This window comes from Melospiza georgiana, chromosome 13 (genome assembly GCF_028018845.1).
Source record: "Melospiza georgiana isolate bMelGeo1 chromosome 13, bMelGeo1.pri, whole genome shotgun sequence".
In the NCBI taxonomy this organism is placed as follows: domain Eukaryota; kingdom Metazoa; phylum Chordata; class Aves; order Passeriformes; family Passerellidae; genus Melospiza; species Melospiza georgiana.
In genome coordinates, this window is record NC_080442.1 from 11,669,720 (window position 1) to 11,689,432 (window position 19,713).

Below are 19,713 nucleotides of genomic sequence, written 5' to 3' on the forward strand. Positions count from 1 at the left end.
TTAGGTTCCCCTTGTTTACATGGGAAATTAATGGAAACAGAGTAATAACTGAAAAGAGAAGATGACTAGTGTCTGAATTTATTTTCAGTTTTTAAAATCATCAAATAGAGGATAACATATAACATATTTTTTATTCAGGACCAGATTTAAAAATCAAATGGACAGTTTTGGGCAATGCTGTTGGATTTCTTAGGTGTATAATGAATATCACTTTGCTGTTTAAAATGCTTGCATTGACAAACAAGTCTCTTTATATTATCTTACGTAAGAGTGTTGATAATATTCTTTATCTTTTATTATTTATTGCTCTAAATCATACTTTGAAGCACTTTGCTTTAAGGCAGGGTGTACCAGTGAGTAGATGGATGCATCAGCCTATTAAAATTATTTTTTGTTGTTGTTGTCTGTTTTAAATCTTTTGCCCTAATGGGCTTATTCACTTTATGAAAGGTAGCTTTAACAAGCAGAGACTCTTCCCTGCGTTTGGGCACGTGCTGTAAAGATTGCCTTAAAGTAATAAAGATAACACGAGTAATTAAAAATGGCAGTATTTGATATCTGTATTTGGCAGAAAAATAAAAGTCTAAATATGGTAGAGGAAGAGTTTGCTAATTTTAGCTGACTTAAAATTATTGTACTGGGGGACAAAAGGCATTCTGCATGAGTTTTTACTTATGTCAAATATAGTATTCTAATTACTGTTATTGAATTTATTTTAAAATAAATGACATTACCAAATACTGATGTTTTAAAATACAATGTAGGCCATTAACTCAAGAAGAGATTGCTCATCGGCGGGAACTTGCCAAACGACGGCATGCAGAAAAACTGGCAGCCAGTCAAGGGAAGGAGCTGTCAGAAAAAGCCCCAAGTGAAAGTTCACCTGAAGTAACTGGGAGCACTGGTGATACAAAAGGTGTGTGGTACCTCAATACCTGATTTTCTAGGAAAATGTTTAATGGTGTTGCCAAGGAGCATCTTACAAATCCATGTTGTGAATCATGCAGTCTAAAGTGCAATACATGGAGCTGAGCCAAGAGTGAGGAGGGGTTTGTAAGAAAGCTGACAGGTCATCATAAACAGTGAAATAGACCTTAGATGGATGTTCCTTAGCCTGAGAATGTGCTGGATCCCAGTACTTTGAGTCATTGAAGGGAGATGATGCTTCAAGGGGATGCTCTACTGAAAACAGTCGCTTTCCACACCAGAATTGGTACAAAATCAGGGTGTGAACAGCGGGACTGGATTATGGGTAACAGCTCTGGGGGTTGGTCTTTTCTCCCAAGTAACAAGTGGTAGGGCAAGAGGAAATGTCCTCAGGTTGTGCCAGAGAAGGTTTAGAGGAGATATTTCTTGACCAGCAGTGTAAAGCATTAGAAGGGGCTGCCCAGGGAAGTCGTTGAGTCACTATCCCTGGGGATATTTAAACCATGTTACACTAAAGAACATGGGCTTGTGGTGGACTTGGCAGTGCTGGCTTGGACTTCAGGATCTGTTTTAATGGGAACAATTCTGTGATTTGCCACATGTGACAATATAATATATAATTTTTTTTTTCTCTAGATGATAAGGCAGAAAGTGTTTTTATGCTTAATATATTTTTTTCTGACTGGTCAGGTGAAGAGCAGCAGCTCCCTGGTGAAGGAGACAGTGTGACCTCAAAGGCAGTGAAACAGGAAGCAGACAACAAGGAGCATTTCATTGCTTTTGCCAGAGTGTTCAGTGGCGTGGTGAAAAGAGGGCAAAAAATCTATGTTTTAGGACCAAAATATGATCCTGCTGAGTCTTTGCATAAGGTAAGAGCTGACTGTGAACTGTTGCACTAACTTGGGATTCTTTTGAAAAACTGATGACTTAACTTCTTACACGTTTCACTCAAAAAAAAAGAAAAATGTTCCCGTTAATAATTCCAAAAAGTATCAAAGTAATTTAGGTAGTTGTGCTAATAGCTGATTGTGTCTGTAAACTCATTATAAACCATAGCATTTCCAAAATAGTTTTAAATACAGTGTTGTTATTAGCTAACTGTAAATCCAATATGTGTTTATTTTGTTAAAAAAAAAAAAAAAGTGAAAGAAAAAGCAATTTTTTAAGAGAAGGTCCACAATAGTATTGGGAAAAACTGGTTTTAAATGTTTTGAGATTCTGAGCAAAGAAGTTTGCTACTTTTGAATTTACTTAAAACATTTGTTTTTTCAGTGATAAGGAAAACAAGGTAGAGGTAGTACACACCTAAAATTTGCCAAAGAAAGCATTATCTTTTATCTTCTTGGTAACATTCACGTGTTTGCCTCAAGTCTGGATTTTTGGGAGTGTATGTTGGTTTCTAACATTTGAGATTTGAGATGAAAATGCTTTGGATTGCATTTTTAAGCTTTGGAATGGGAGGAGGTTGTGTGGAAGAAGTTTTTATCAGAGCTGAGTGATGAATGTCCAAATGCTGGTTTTGTGTCTGTGTAGCTGTCATCCCAGTGCTCTGCCACTGATGGTCTGCCAGCAGTCCCTCACATGACGTGCTGCACTTTGGAGAACCTCTACTTACTTATGGGAAGAGAGCTTGAAGATCTTGAGGAAGTGCCTGCAGGAAATGTTCTGGGTAAGAATTAGGATTTAATATCCTAGAGCCTGAATCCTTATGTCGTCCAAAATACACTGAAGTTGGTTTAATATGATTAATAAATATGAAACCTTAAATCCATGAATATTTCTAAGCATGTTGTATGTGCAAAAAGGGAAGGCAGTCTAATTAAATGGGGATTTCTGTACACTTTGAATAGGAGAAAAGATTACATTAGCCTGTTATCTTCAAGCTGGATAATTGCCAGGTAAGCATTGCTGCCAGGAATTGCCAAAGGCAGTAGCAAATTTCCATATTTCATAGATTGCAAGGATTATTTATAATATTTTCCCAACAGTGGAAATTCTTTAATGTGACTTTACTAGTGATGTGGATGAGTGAAGTTTTATTTATGGGTCTGTTTGAACCCTGGTGCTAAAAATTACTTCTTTTATGGCTGTGGCAATTTTTTCTATATGGACAAAGTTGTAAAAGTCAACTTAATCATTGAGTTATGCTCTTTTGTGCCAGACTCTGGCCTGCTTTGCTCTAGAATGAGTACTGCCTGATTTTTAGAAATTTATGGTGTATATATTCAGTAAATGAAAAATAGGTGTACTCTGTAAGGGTTGAAATATTTTAATTTAGGCACCTAACCATGCTTTGTCTCTTTTATTATGGGTCTAGCACTCAGAACATAAGCAGCTGGTGAATTACTTTTATTTGGAAGCTTAATATTGTAAAATTCTGAATTATACCTTACTGTGGTGTGATTCTAGTTGACTATTTGCAGTATGAAAAGAGTTTGAGTGAGTGTGGCTGAGTGAGAGTGTGTGAGAAAATATATTAAGTATATGGTCTGTTTAGTTGAAAAAGGGATTAGGAGTTTGAAAAAAAAATAGGGAAACTGATCCCAAAACACTTTGCAGTAAAGATAAAATTATGTGGTCTTTGTGCATAGCAAACAGTAAATACTCTTGGAGCTGCCTCCAGCAGAGAAAAATATATTGTGAGGATTTTGTTACGTCTTTGGTGCTAAGAGTTGGACCAAATTTAAGAAAGGTTTTTGTAACCATCAGATTTTACCAGAATTAGTTGGTAGGCCAGTGCTGAAGGCTGCTCTTCAATGAGGTCTTATTTTTCTATAAAGAAAAGCAGTTTGCTTGAGTAGGAAAAGTTCTAAATGGTCTCATATTTAGAAGAATTCATTAGAATTTTAACATCAGAATTCACAGACAATCTTAGCTATTTCATCTTTTATCATCACATCATTGTAAAATGATGAAACAAAGCAAGTTTTCATTTTTACCTGAAGCCTATAAACTCAAGTCTGTATGTTGGGTTTTTAAACCAAATGGAATTTTAAAGATTTTTTTAGACTAAAAATCCTAAATGCTTTTCCTTTATTTCTCCCATTTCCCTGTAAGGCTGCACTGTTAATTTACATAAGTTCAGTAAGCTGTTTAATGATTTGATGATGATTTTTCACACTCAGAAGAATATGCAATGCATTTAAATGAACGGAATGTGTAACAATGGTGATGCAAGACTTTTATTATTCCAGTTAGCAACAGTGATTTCTATTTGTAAGGCCATTTGTCTTGCAGCTTTAGTGCACACAGCAGTGATTTCTCTCCAGCCATATAAGGAAATTGCTTGTGGATTATCCAGTAAATTAAGGAAGCTTTTCTGAGAGCTTTGTGGTTTCACTCTGTATAATTAAGTTATTGCCATAAGGAATACACAGTTAATCATATCTGCCTATTTCCACTTTAAGCTTCATGATATGTTTTTTTTCATAAGGATTTGGGGGTTTTTGCTATTATTTATTTGTTGTTTCTTACAAGGGAGGATCTGCTTGGTTCTAGTAAGTGGCCTTTTCATCCTTTATACTGGCTTATGGAAAGGTTTAGTGATCAAAGACAAAGCTTGATACAGAGGTCATTTTACTGAAGATGGGAAGATGTAATCCCTTATTCCTTCTGCTCAATTAAAAAGAGAGCAATATTAACATTTCCTTAAAATACTACTCTCCTTTTAATTGATGAAAATCTGAGATTGCAAAGGGCAATGAAGCATAGTGTGTTTGTCTTAGAGACACTAACACTGGTCTTTGTTTCCATGATATCATCTGTGCAAACAGCAAGCCATTCTAGTTGTCCCATGCTCCTTAAAGGCTTGTCCTTCTTTCCTACAGCAAAAATAGAGAAAGGAGTTTGATGTAGACAATCATCTGGCTATCCAGAGGTTTTAGCTTTAGTTTAGTGAGTGTTTTAGTAGCTTAGGTTCTTGCTGGGACACTTCCTTGGGATTATCAGTGGCACTGAGGTTCCTGCTCTGTGCAGACATCTCCAGAGGGGGTGTGTTGGACAGGAGGTGAGCCCTGGCTGTAGCCTGAAATCCACTGCTCTCTAATTTGATTATCATAGCTGTCCTTGCTAGTGCTTGGTTTCTCTTCTGAAAAGGAAAATTAGAAATGGTTAGTTAGAATACAGTAATTGATTTAGTTTGGATGTTGTATGTCAGGCCTTATGTTTGCTAAGTAGTGTTAGGTATTGTTTACCAAGCTGTAGAGACTGATAATGCAGGTACACAAATAGAAGAATTAACACTACCATAAACAATTTTTCTTTTTCATTTTTTTATTAATGAAGGTTGTGGGAAAGCAGCACTTATTAGGTCTTTCCATTAAGGAAATTTACCATGAGATAAAACAATAACTTAAATTGAAACAGTGTTGAAAGCTCCACAAAGGAGATTATTAAATGCAAGAGTTTCAAATAATTTCAATTATGTTTCTATGTTAAGAGTATTTGTCTAAATTAAAACTCTCTTACCAGTGTCTTGAACTATTAATAAAGTCTGAATTACAGTGAATGCCAGAAGATGGGATGGTTGATTTACTTGTTCCCATGTAAGAATCTCTTCCCTTTATGTATATACATTTATTTATTTATTTGTTTATTTATTTGCTTGAAGCAGTCAAAGAAAAAGTACAATTACAGGAAAAGCATCACTTTGCAACAATTGTTGTGAAATTCTTATGGTTGAAGGCTATAAAAAGAACTGAGTGATCCCCAGAGTGACAAAGGAATAATCATGAGGCAGTATGTGAGGAAAAAGTAATTTGGGCTCATAAGTAAAGATTTAACAAGTGCATGCCCTCCAGATGCACAGAATAATAGCTTCTTGTTTTCTTCCTCCCTGTTCTAAAATTTTTCTTGTTTCTGTCCTATAATTGAAAACAAAATACCTTTTTTTGTTCTCTGCAAAAAAGGGTTGTTGGAGATAGTGTAAAGAAGTATTTAAAAAAAAGGGAAAAGAGGCAGTGGTTTTTTTGTGATCATATCATGCACAGATGAAGGGCTTAAGATTCTCATACCATTGAGATATTGATTATCATTGCTAAGAAAGGTAAACAAGTGCTGATGTAAAAAAAATACACATTTGAAAACACTGGTTTAGATACTTGTGTAAATGAATGTGGGATTTTTTTTATTGACTCAGTCTCATGTTTTTCCTGAATGAATCATTGAAGGATCATTCAGTGATACATTTTTGTTAATTGGAGTAGAGTTTATCTCAAGGCACGTTGTGCATGCACACACACAAGCTCAGAATGACAAGCATCTGAAATTATTGATCTGTGTGCTGCTTTTTATCCACAAGTACCCTAACAATGGACTTGTGTTTGCTAGTGTACAACACCTAGATTTTTCTTAGAGCTGCCTATACAACTATTGAAGTGCTTTTTGTGTCTTGTTGAATACTGTTAAAAGCAAAGCTTTTCCCTTGCCACTAGATTTGTAGTGCTTTAGTGTAGGGCTCATAGGAGGCTAGATGATTTCCTGAATGTTCTCAAGTGCAGTTAGCTATGTGAATATCAAGAGTTCTACCCAATTAGGAGCATTTTGTTTTTTAACTTACCAAATGACATTGTTAAAAGCAGCAATCTGGAAGTCCCTCCTGTTGCCAGCTCACTGTCAGACTTCCTACATGACACGCTGTTGTGTACCTTGGTGTTTCCATTTCTAAAATGCTCGTTTTCCCATACAGTGTTCTTTCATGTTCTAATTATTTATAAAGTACTGACAGGATTCTTGACATGGGAACAATGAGGTGCAGGAAATGTGGGTGATGATGGATTCATTCCTCTGGATTTTTTGGTACCTTTCTGAAGATAGGTGCCATAGAACTGCAGTAGCATGAAGAGCTGGTGTGAAGGAGTACAGCTAACCTCATTACAAGGTGTCTAACAAGCATTTTATTCCTTTAGGACTTCATTGAACAATTTAGGGGCTTTTAATAAGCAGTCTCTGTTAAGAGCAAAGAGCAGCTGCAAGCAGCAATGCCATTTTAAAGGCCCAGAATGGCTTTCTAGGCCTGGTGCCAGCTAGCAGGCATTGCCACCTTCTGTGAGAGCACTAGGAACAGGCCTGCTGTTCACCAGCCTTGTATTTCTGTGCAAACATTTGGTGGGCTAATTTCACTCTCTGAATCAGTAATGTGATTATTTAGAAAAAAAATTAAATAAATAAAATGGGCAGCTTGAAGTGATTCCAGCTGCAGGGGCTGTCTGAGCCCAGCCTGCTGTGGAGGGTGAACACAGGAGGGCAGTCTTCCTCCAGAATATTACTGAACTTAGCCCAAAATACTGAATGAAACAAAGAAAACTCAAACCTTTGTCTTCCGTTTTGGAATACTTACAATTTTTATCTCTAACTGCCATCTTATAATGTCTATGAAATTGCCTTCTAAGGCTAAAAATAGCATTTTTAGTTTGTTTTTAGTAATCCAGCCCTGTTGAGGAATAGGTATATAATTTAATAGATTTTGTTGTTGACTGACATTTGATCTCCATGGACTGTTGCATTTACCTGACACCATAGTATTTATATTATTTTCCTACCCAGTTAGTGTTTTATTAATAGTTAAATTGTTGAAAAATTGAATATGTTCAATTTGTTTCTTTGAGCTAAAGACATAATAGTTAATCTGTTGCTTGGCCTCTTTCAGAGCTGGAAACTGAAACCATTTTCTTTAACTCTATTTTTGCTGTAGTGGATTTAGTCCCTTTGCAGTTCCTGCTCTTTGCTTTTCTAACAAGGCAGGCTGAGAAATTTGTATTGCTTAGAGGGCAACATAGCATGACATAGTGCACAGCTAATGAACTAGCACCAAATGAAATTAGAGCTGTATTTTGCTGATCATCTGCTGAGATTCCCTTGCCCTGTTTGCCTTATCATTCCATGTGGTTTACTCTGAGGGCTTTGACTTGACAAATTTAATTGCAAAGGAAATAAGGGATTCATTACCTTGTTTTCAAATCAATATCAAGATATCACTTGAGAGGGAAAAAATATGCCATGTCTTAGGTCAGAGTTATAGCACTGACATGTGTCTTTATTAACTCAGCTAAATTTTTTTGGAAGCATACTTTGAATGGTTAATAGTTTCCTTATAAAGCCCTTTTTGTTGAGTGGGTTTTTGGTGGGTTTCTTTGGTTTTTGTGGGGTTTTTTTTGAGAATTTAAATTGCTTTTTGAGTATTTTTTCTGTTTTTCTGACTGAAGCTTATTAAGACTATAAAAGGAAATCATAAGTGTAGTAATCCTTTCTGAGGAGAAACACTTCTAAATTCTCTAGTGCTTCTGGAATGTTCTCTGCTCTAATTTTCCTGAGTTGATTATGAGATCTCACAAATGTTTTTAGTCTTGTCACTAAAATACAAGGGGTTTTTAAATCATAGTTTAAAATTTGAACTGTATAAGACTATTTAAGCTAAAGTCATAATATATTCATCTATAACAATGCCTGTAAATTTGCTCTTGACCCCTGCTGGATTATAATGTCAAAAAATGCAAATGATTAAGTTTTTGAGGAAGGGGAGAATGAAATGAAACATTCTATGCCAGTTTTATAGCAGCTTTTAATTTTTATAATCTGTAAAAACAGAGCTTTTGTGTGAATGGAAATTAGATTTCTATATATTTTCTCAAATGTGAGGCAGGCACTCCTGATTCTTTTGGGTTTGTATGCACACAGCTTCTTGCTGCTGCTTGAGGTTTCCCAAATAATACCAGAAGGAAAACTGCCCAGACTTGTCAGTGTTGGTTGTTGCTGCTTGTGTGCCTGTGGGCAGCAGTGGGGCTAACAAGAACTGAGACACTTTCATAGCACTGCTGCTTGGAGGAGCTCAGAGCACAGCAGCAGGCACATGTTCTGCAGCTCCTTAATATAAACATCCAGAAATAGAGTGGGCACAGGCTCTGAGGTGCAGGCACTTGTCTGTTTATCACCCCAGAGTTTATTGCAGAAATAAATGATTCTTGGTCATGAGACTTCAAATTTGTCCAGTGCCTGTTATCACACTGCTCTTCATTGTTCAGAATTCAGGGCCAGTGGTAGAGGGGCCGACTCCTCTTGTGTCAGAGTGGACAATTGACCTCTGCAGTCACTGCCCCTGGGCAGATGTTACTCAGCTTTTCAGTAGCTAACTGGCTTTAGGTCACAGGTACTACTTGGCTTATCTCCAAAACTTCCAGATCTTCTCTGAGTGCTTGGATGGGTGTAATTTTGCAAGTCTCTTTAAAATGAGAAGACAGGGATTTCCCCCAGTATTTCACACCTTACTGTCTTTAAGTCAGCATCAGTGTACTATTTTCAGTCTTTTCCTCTGTGAAAGTGTGTGTAAAAATAAAGGGAGAACAGCTATCTGCAGAAATATCTGTATTTATTACTTGGCTAATGAACCTCTTTTCCAATACTGTATGAAGAGAAGTTACAGTAGTTAATATAAATTATCATCAATGTAAAATGGTAAGAGAAATCTTAAGGTGAAGTTTTGAAATTATTTGCTCAGCTCACATCTGCAGTGTTGCATTTGTGTATTTTTACAGCACACTGAGATGCGTCAGTGATCATTTGGGGAAATGACCTCATGTTTTCATTTGAAGAGCCTGAATGCTATGCCCCTTAGTCTACTTATAAAAATTGCTTGGAGCATGTTTTCTTTTCCTTTGGTGTGTTGTATATTTTTAAAGGCAGTATCCTCTTTAAAACTAGAATGTCAGCATTTTTCAGTAGGTATCTGTAGTGTAGCTGTTCGCTCGCTCCTTTCCTCTGATGTGGTTCTAAGGGAAACCATCTAACTTGCCTTGATTGGTGGAAAATCTCTAAAGAGACTTTAGTGTCCATTACTCAATGAAGAATTATAACAGAGGAGCCACAGTGACTTCAGTTTTGTTCTCAAAGTTAATAGCATTCCATTTCTAAGAAAATCCTGCCTGTAAGTGCAGCTATGAAATGCTGGATCAAGAGTAGGAAACATCAGTTTGGGACATCAGGGCACTGGAGTCAATGTCTGAGAGACTCAGCAAACAGGCCTCACTTGAGGAGTTAGTGTTTGAGGCTCAGTTTTTAACAGAGGTGTAAATTACCTGATTTAACAAGGCTCTGTATTTAGACTATATATAATTGAAACTTTTATCCCCCTGTACAAAATGGCATTAGGCTTTTCTTCCTTCTGAATTAAATAGGCTAGAGAATTGCCTTTCCAGAAGTTGTTGCCATAGAACTCAAACTTTGAGAAAGCTGTTTTGAAGGAACATTTCCTTTATTTAATGTGACCATGGGTTTCTAAAATTCAAACGGAGTATTCAGTGTCATTTCAGAAGTAGGTGCAAAATAATTGCTTTAAGCACAAATGGGTTTGAAAATACATGCCTTTCTGCATGTAAATTCATGTATAGTCATTCAAACATGAAAAAGACACCATAAATCAAATCTGTTGAGGAATGTGTCCAATTACCAATGCAGAAAAGAAGTTCTATATTAAAAGAATTTGAGGTTTTGCAGTGTTATTTATGGAAAATACATCTCTCTTGCTACTGTGATGGTGCACATGAATCAAATCCTGAAATCTTTGAAAAGATGTATGTACTTTTAATCATCTGGCTATTCCTTTCTCTGTTTTTGGCAGGTAAAGTTCAATTTCCATCAGATGAATTAGGTTGCATCTTCATTGCACAAGTAGTCAGTTAATGTACTAAAAGGTAGTTGTGAAATGTAGACATTTGTCAGTATCAAATCATGGTATACTCGGGGGCAGGTAACTAAATAAAATTGTAACTGGAATACTGCCTTGTAGGTGTCATTTAGGCTGGACTTGTACTCAAGTGTGCAGTTGCAAAGATACAAAAGGCTGTGAAAGTTAAATCATAAAGTTATCCATGTGGATAATCATTGTTTTTAATACCATAGAGATGTATTTCACGTGTGTGCACCTCTGTTGCTAACACAGCTTCTCTCTTGCAAGGCCTCAAATACAGTCCTGCTTCTTTATTCTTTGCACTCTTGAGCACTGTGCTTTTCCCAACACAACCCAAATAACTCAAATAATTGTATTAATGATAGAAAATATTCTCATTCATGGTATTTTTACTTCTGCAATTTACCATGTGTAGCACTTTGGGCAGGGGAGGAGCAACTTGGATCTAGAAGTTACTTCAGTTGTCTCAAAATGTCTCTGTGCCCTGAAGTGATGGATAAATAAACATGGTTTTTCTAGGCAGTGTAGGCTTTATTATTACATGTAGTTTGTCACTACTTTTGCATAGTTACTCACTTCTGAGTATTTTCTTTAAAATCTTTCCATTTTCACCTTTAGTACACAGGAGGTTGCTCTCTGTATGTGTTTAGCAATAAAAGATTTACAGTTCTTGTGAATATCTAATCTTCTCTGTTTCTGTGTAAAATCTTTTCTAAGGTTCTGCAAATTTGAAACTCCTTTATGTAAATTTGATTGAATAAGGCTTTTCCCCATCTTTATACTTTAAACAAATATCCTGTGAACAAAACAGTTCGAAAGAACAAATTTAGTGGCTTTCTGTACATATGTTAAAGGAAACTGAAACTCAGTGGTTTCCACTGAGTTTCAGTTTCTTGAAACATATGTACAGCTCTCTGATAAGGATTATATTTTGATTTGTATATGAAATATCTCAATATTCAGGGCATCTGAGTTATGATGATTCCCTGACAAATTAGGGTAATTAGAGAATTGTCATGCAATTTACATGTTTTTACAAGAACTGGCTATAGGAACCAGTTATCTTGTTTTATTCTTATACTGTTTTCTTGCTCCCATTTAGCATGAAGCCAGAGGGCACTGTTTTTCATACAACACAAAAAGTTCTGCTATTTCAGCTTTGGATGAAGGTCTCATATGAATTCTCAGTACTGTCAGTGTAGTGGAAACTTTGGATTATAGTTTTTAATGTACATTTCTTCATGCAGAAAATCTACAAATGTTTTGACTCTAAATTAAATTAATCTCACCGAGTAGTCTGAGAGCCAAAAATCTGCAATCAGCGTGGTTCCTACTTATTAGCTCCACTTGGAAGTGTACAGGTTTCAGAGGCAGTGTAATGTTAAGTAAAGCCACTGCCATGAAAACGTCTTGTTCAGCTTCTTTTTTCTTTTTTTTTTTTGACACTTTCTTTGTCCTGAGAAAAGCTACTCTTTTATAGAAAAGGAGCTCCTCTCTGAATGTTTCTTTAACTTTCATGGCTACACTAATTGCCTTCTGCTCGGAGTAATAGCTGGACTGTAGAAATTAGGCTGGACCTCCCTCAGCTGTTCTTGGAGTGTTAACGTGGCTCTGAAATCGACCCTTTTCCCCCTAAGCTCCCCAGCCCAAATCTTACTGTTAACCTCTTGTTTTCCCTTTCTATTCCACCTTTCTCTCTCCATCTGTTATTCTACCTCTACTTTTAATTTGTATTACCTTAGTTATCCCATGTCAATAAAGTAAGACTATATGAGAATATTTTAGTTAACCACAGCCTAAGCAGATGAAAAAGCTTTTCTTTTAACTGGCATTATTTATGCAAAACCACTAAACTGTGAGGGCAATTTACTTGAATGTGTTCTAAATTCCTGGAACACTTACTAATGTGAAGTGTAAGGGGGAGAGGAGCAGGATTCCTTCTTTCCCACCTGGTGTGGAGAAGTGTTCCTCTTACTGTGTGGTAGCCCTGTAATACACAGCATCCTTAGAATAAATAAATAAATACTGTCTGTGGCTGTGAAATGCCACCACTTCTACATTTGGCCGCAGAAGCCTTCATTTATTGGTTTGGATATTTCTGCTCTGCTTCCATTGTCTGTTGTTACCAGAGCTTCTTCAAGGAGTTCAGAGAAAGCAGTGAGGGTTGCACTGAGGGCATGGGAGTCAGAGTGGGGAAGCCCAGTTTGGAGTTGTTTTTGCACATAACCCCACTGAAGGGACATGATTCACAGAGAATCACAATCCTGTGTAACAAACAGCAAGGTTCAAAAGTCAAGAGCCTGTTAACAAAGGCTGTGTTTCAATGACTTATTTTCTAAATATTATCCCAGATTTGGATGTTGTTGGTGTCTCAGCTGAAATTGCAGAAGTGTTGTGAGGGTTGTTTGGCCTGTGTCAGGCTGTGAGTCATGGAGCTGGCTTTGTCTGGGCTGTGAACTGTGGGGGGGACTTAAGGCAGAGCTATATTTAGGATTATCAACTGATGTCAAACTGTGGAGCACTGCTAAACAACACTCTTAAAGGGGCAGCACTGGATAGTTTAGGTTCAAAGTTTAGATTGTTTGTAGTGCTTTTTGATTTAGTAAATAATTGGAAAAGCTGATATTTACTAGAAGTATTCTGCAAACCAAGCAGTGTAAGTTTCAACTCCATTTATATTTACCTAGTAAAATGATTGTAATTTCCTGGTCAAAATGTTATGGTTTGAAAAGAGCAAGCCTTGATAGTACTTCTAGTTTTACATGTTTCACAATCTGAATGGGTAAGAACATTATGTATGAAGAATTGTTAAATTCTAGTCATAGACAGGAAATAATGTTTGAAGGGCTGTAAACATTGAGTTGCCTTAGGATGCAGAACACTTGCTCACCTTACTTTGATTGTATTTTAAATTTTGTCATTAATGCCTGGAACCAAATTTAGATATCTTTTTGCATCTAATTAAGACTTAAAGAAGTATGGTTCTTTTCTAAACTTTCTTGCTTCCTACTACCTAATTCCCTCCAGTGAGATCTGTTATGTATAGGGGCAAAATTCAAGAGTGATTTTTAAAAATTAGAAGTTCCATTTTCCAAGGCTGCTCCTCTGTTGTGACTGTCGTGGACTGTAGCAAATGGTTTTTTGTGAGGCTTTACATTTGGTAACCTCCATGTATGTTTTGGTTGATAATTCACCTAATTTGGTGGAGAGAATTTTATATTGCAGTCTTTGCTTCTGGTCCTTGTCTGTGTAAAAACAGTGAGATTGCAGTAGGAAACCTGCAGGGAGTGTAAAGACCCCAGCTGTGATGTGAGTCAAAGTTTTTCTGACAGAATAGAGGTAATTTCTGTCATCCCAGTAAATTGGAAGGTGGAAAGTTTTTTTCTAAGACTCTTGATGTTGGTTTAAGTGCACTCTTATTGTCTTGAATGTAGCCAGACCTGTGCTGAGACAATGTACTGGTGGGAAAATAGAAAAGCTCCACTGTGAGTGTGTAAGTTTTACAGTTGTTTAAGTTAGTGTATGGGACATGAGTCAGTCTATCTGTTACTGACATTTTAAGCTTCAATGAAATGCCAGCTTTGATACAAGTCTGTTTCAGTGACTAACTGCATTTCTGAAACATAACATTGAGCAACTAATACTCATCCAAAGGCTTGATGTTTTCCAAGTGTCATATGTTAAGATTTGTACAATATTGAAGTATTGGGTCACCAACTGGTGTGAGCTGCATGGCTGTGAACTCGTTACTGTAAATGAAAATGCAACCTGCTGGTAGTTCTTGTTCCATCACTTATTGCACTTACACAGAGACATTCATGGCCATTCCCCACTCTTTAGGCTGCTGGAGCTGATGAGGATCAGGCAGCTGAAAGCACACATGATTGAGAAGCTCTCAGAATGGGATGTAAAATGTCTGGAATCCCGATGGTTATATTTTTCGGAGCTTTTACACAAAAGAATAATTGTTTTGTGATGTTCAAATAGAAAGTTCTCCGAGCAGTGTTGCTAACAAAGCCTGGATTCCTGTGGACTGATGTCCTTAAAATCCTCAGCTCCCCTCTCTGCTGCAGTTGCGTCCCAGTTGGCTGCAGGGCTGCGCGTGCTGGTCGCCAGGCAGCTGCTCCAGGCAGGACATGCAGTGATCGTGTTTGCCTGCCCTTTCTGCAGTGAGATCACCAATTTTGGTCTCCCTTCAGTACTTAGCCAATGATTTTACATAACTTGTGGAAACTTAATTACACCTGAACCCTCTGCTCTCTCTCGCTGGTGAGCTTAGTGGAAGTTGACAACATGTTTAGAAGTTGTTGAGGGGAGCCTGTGTGATTACAGGAGTTGCGTTTACTTTGGAAATGGGACTAAAAACATACTCCATTTTTAACAGATTCTTTTGTGTCCACAGTGCCATCGGGAAGTATGACATACTGTGTTGAAAGCCTTGCCTCTCAACCAAAAAGAGTCATTTTAGTGCTCAGGCATTTTTAGCAGAAATGCCTCTCATTTTTAATATAAAAGGTTTATCTATCTGGAACTGTTCCAAGGTTTTTCAAGCTGATACAGAGCAGTGGCAAATGGCCACATTTCTTCTGTTCAGAAAAGCAGCTGACTTTTTTTTTCTGTGTTTTAAGGTTTTGCTTTGTCTTGAAGCAGCATCTGAGCCACTGCTGCTGCCTGTGGGTGACACTGGATACCTCATCTGTGGGCTCTGCTGCTTAGGCAGCACAGTGTCAGCCAGCCTCCTTTGGGAGGGCACAGGGGTGGGGCATGGACACAAATAAACTTCTTTGACAGCCTAGAGGTGTTAAACTGCTCCGTCTACATAGATGGGAAAGAGAGACAAGATCTCTAACTGGTTTTTGGAGATGCTGGTTGTTTAACCTGGTGTTGTGGTTGATGTCATCATGCCGTTGGGGTTTCACTAGGATTAATATGTTGAGTTGCCTGTTCGTGGATAAAATGTCAGAAGCAGCCTCTTAATGCATTGAGAGTTGAGGGAGTGCAAATTGGGTGAGAGGGAAAATTGCTTTTTATTAGATTAGTTTTACTCTGTTTATTTAGTATCCTGAATTGTCTCACCCAGAGTCTGGCAAATGCTGATGCTGGGGAGCCAGAAGTGGGGACAGGCTTGGTGTTTTAGGGGATAGCTGGCTGTGGGTCATCCCAGCTGTGTTTGAGATGGTGTTCTCAGACTGCCTTTTGGGGTGGGGGTCTCTTTTCCTTTTATCCTCGAATGCAAATGAATTGATCAGTGACTGGTGATATTCCTGTAAGAAGGGGAATTAAAACACAGGGTTTTCCACATGTTGTGGTGTTAAAGCTCCAAGCTCTCTCCCTGGTATCTTTTGTCACTGTGAGGCTCATGCCTGTTTGTAGCAAAGACAGCAGTGTTGGGGATGTTCTCAATCCATATAGATTCATGTGATGTAAATAAAATTCAATCTTATTAGTTTTTTTGTTAGGGTTTGGGCTTTTTAGCAACAAGGCATTAAAATCAAGATTAGTTCTATTTAATATCTTCATTTTAAAATACAGGAATGTTTTAAAGCTTGGTTTAATAATGTGGTCCTCTGCACTAGTCCTAAGAATTCTCATACCTTAGGAATGATCTCAGTTTCTTTCCCATTTTTTTCTTGTCCTAGAGCTAATGGAAGTTAATATGTTGCAATATTTTAGGAAGTCAAAATTATGCAGACTGCAAATTACAGTAATAACTCTCAATGATACATTAACTGAAGTAATCAGAAATTAGGGTGAAAATTACAGTCTTCTTTCCTTTGGGGGAAAAAGGTTTGGAGGGATAAGGAGGATAAATAGCATTCCTAACTTTTAGGTTTTTTTTACGTTTTAAATATACTTGATTTTGGTATGCTTAGTTTACTCAGAGGCAGACTGGCAGTACTACTTAATGTGAAGCTGACTTTTAAAATCCATTGTTTAAATATAATTTTGTGGGAAAATAAGAATCATTTTCAATCTGAAGTCAATATTAATGGCCCAGTAACAGGTTTTCATGTGGCAGCAACTTTTTTCGTTCTTTTTTTTACAATTGGAGTGCATTTTGTTTATTTTTTAATTAGTTTAGCTATTAAACTGGAGCCTGTGATAAATAACTCATTATCAATAACTTCCTAGGCTGCTGATATAACAAGTGTATTTAAGACATCCCTGTTCCCTGTAATGCCATCTGTTTTACACCCATTATGTCAAATAGTCCAAATCTGAGACATTTGAAAGGTGCTTTATTTGGTTAGAATCCTTCTGATTAATTATTTCCCAAAATATTACTGCTTGTGTAACTACAAATGAGCTACTTCAAGGTTTCTTTTAGTTTGATGTGAAATTTTATATTCTTCTTTATCCATCTTGAAAATTACTGTATTTAATGTAAACATCAATTTCTGTATAATGCAGGCTGAAGCAGTCCATTATTCATGGTGCTTTGGATGAACCCTAAGCCATATTTCCCAAGGCAGCATAAATCACTTACAGACAGATGTGTTGGGGGTGGGGAGGCTGCCTTTAAAAGAGAGCATTAGGCATTGGGTCAGGTCTTGGAAAATTGAATTTTAATTAGTTACTTGCATGTCTTACAAGTTAACAGGATAAATGGTCAATGGCTCAGGCATTTCCCACAGGATATTGTACACATTTGGTAGGCAGTGTGCTGCCTGTGCTATCTGGAATATCCTCATAGCTGGTTAGTCTGTATTTGCATTTATCTGATGTATTGGATGATAAAGGCCTTATGTTCTTTCTTCAAGTAATGAAATATAAATCACATGTATCGGGATTCTACAGTTAAACATAAATCAGCACGTGGATGGACAAAATTTAATGAGCTTTTGAACTAACTGCCATTGTCCTTTGTAATTGACACTTCTGGTAGTAGATTCTAAATTCCCCATGTACCTGGGATATGTAGGGATATGATCATGTAGCTTTTTCTAGGCAAACACGACAAAACTTCCAAGACTTCTAAAATTAATTCTTTGCAAGATCAGTGCCTGAAGGCTTAATTAATTTTAACATCTTATAATTGATTCTGCAAAGTAACAGATGTTAGTTATATTTTACAATCTTCTTAAATCTACTGTTTAAGAAAACAGTATATACATGAAGTCTGCCCATTTTCAGGAAGCATTACAAGAACTGAATAAAGCCTAAAATGGCATTTGCTCTTTGGGTGGTTTGTAGATTATGCTATAACTAGTCATTTGATGTTATTGATCTAGTTATTTTGCTCTGTTACAGGAAGCATTTGATCAAGGAATTAGAAAGAATTTAAGTTTTCTATTGTGCTGAAATCCCTAATGAATTTTAGAACTTTGTTCATTTGCATCTTGCCTCTAGTGGTCTCATAAAAATAATAAAATATTGCATGGGGGTTTTTGTCTTCCCATTGTCTACTTAGAAATAAATATTGAGCTTTGCTATGTGTTCAAGTAGAAAGGCTTTGCCTCCATCTCCTTTCTTTTAATGTTAAACAGTTTTCATGCTCAGTCAGATAGAGCACAAGTGATTCCATGCTTCCCTTCCCAGCCTCAGGCTGCTGCCTCCCTCTCCTCTGCCTTCTGAACATCCATGCCTTCCAATGCAGGTGAAATATTTGAAAAAAAAAAAAAAAATGGAAATAAAAATTGAGAAGTGATTGTTTTGATTAATACTTCTGATATCTATTCTCTTCATGATGCTATAACACATGGTCCTCTTTTAATAGGTTTCTGGAATCGACTATGTGTACACAGCTAACGTTTTGATGGTGGTCCTGCAAAAGATTGTTGTAGTTTTTTCTAATGTAACTAGCCAGATAAGTTGGTTTTAAAAAACTTTTTCTCCTTTTTAAAGTGTAAAATAGCAATATCAAATGTGCCTTTGTTAGATAACTGCTGGAGATTTGTCTTCTTCTTCTGCTAGCTTGAGGGAAGAAATTTGGATCTTTTGGTGTATGTTCCTTTTACAAACTTAGATATTCATATCAAGCCTAAGTCTGAATTATTTTACCAAACACTTCAATGTTTTGTTGAGTTTTGTTAATGGATGAGAGTGTTATTGTTGGTGATGGAGTTTTGGTGTTTTAATTTTTTTTTGTTTAATAGTTTTCTAATTTTACCAGTAGGAACCAGCAGTGGATGGGCCAGCATGTGTGAACATGCAGGGAGGCCTCCAGAGCTACACATGAATCATTTCTCATCTTCACAGAAAGATAGCTAGAGTCTTCAGAGAGTGTAGTTAAAGCTGTGTTGAATAGAAGACTTTCTTTTTTCTTAGAGGATTGCTGGGCAATTTTTTTCCCTGCATAGGATGCTTCATAGGAATTCAGCTGATCTGTTTTCCAGTAAAACATGCAATTTAATTTGTTTATTTATAAAAGCACATTTACTATTACTAAATGAAAACCCTCAACAACAAATCAGCATTTCAAAAGACTTGTAGATTATCAAAGTAAATATGTTAAACAACTATTCCTAAATTTCATATGTTTGGGACAGCAACCTTTCTCAACTGGTGCTGAAGTTCTGGTAGTAATTTTTTTTAAAACATTAAGTAAATTCAGATGAGTTGCTGTTGGGTCAAATTAAAATAATCTATATAAAGTAATTATAAGTCTAAAATTTGGTTTGTGTTTCAGAAACCCTTGCAGAGTTTTGTGTGGCACTAAATGCTTCCCACATGCAGTAATGGAAGCATTGATTGGACTTAGAGGCTGTAACTGAAGTGAGCTCCAGTGCCTGTGTGGTCACATTGCACAGAGATCAGTCCACATATTTACTGTTCTTCAGGATTGCTGCTTTCAAGTGATGTCAGGTTGAGCTGGTGTGTGGAAAGGAATTTTAATGTGTGGGCTAAGGCAAAATATATTGCATATATATTGCTGAAGACAGCTACTGACCATTTTATAAAACCACAAAAGGTGCTGTTCAGTGCCTTTATCAAGAATGCTCTACAGTTAAAAGGTTAAAGTAATTTTAATTGGAGTAAAGATTTTTCTTTTCCTTTTTTCTTTTTTTTTTTTTTTTCTGTGGAGCTACAAATGTATTGATTTCATAATACATAAAGATGGATGCAGGTCTGTTACAGATCTAAGTATGAAATTCCTAGGTTTCTGT

The 19,713-nt window shown here is 36.7% G+C and overlaps 1 protein-coding gene across 1 annotated transcript in view; it reads left to right on the plus strand.

The window, feature by feature from the left end:
- The window catches only part of EFL1 (elongation factor like GTPase 1), a 62,987-nt gene that overhangs the window by 17,219 nt on the left and 26,055 nt on the right, over positions 1-19,713 (plus strand). The window contains exons 13-15 of the mRNA XM_058033666.1: positions 765-916; positions 1,618-1,796; positions 2,461-2,596. Coding sequence (XP_057889649.1) covers positions 765-916; positions 1,618-1,796; positions 2,461-2,596 — 467 coding nt within the window. The remainder of the gene's footprint in view (positions 1-764; positions 917-1,617; positions 1,797-2,460; positions 2,597-19,713) is intronic.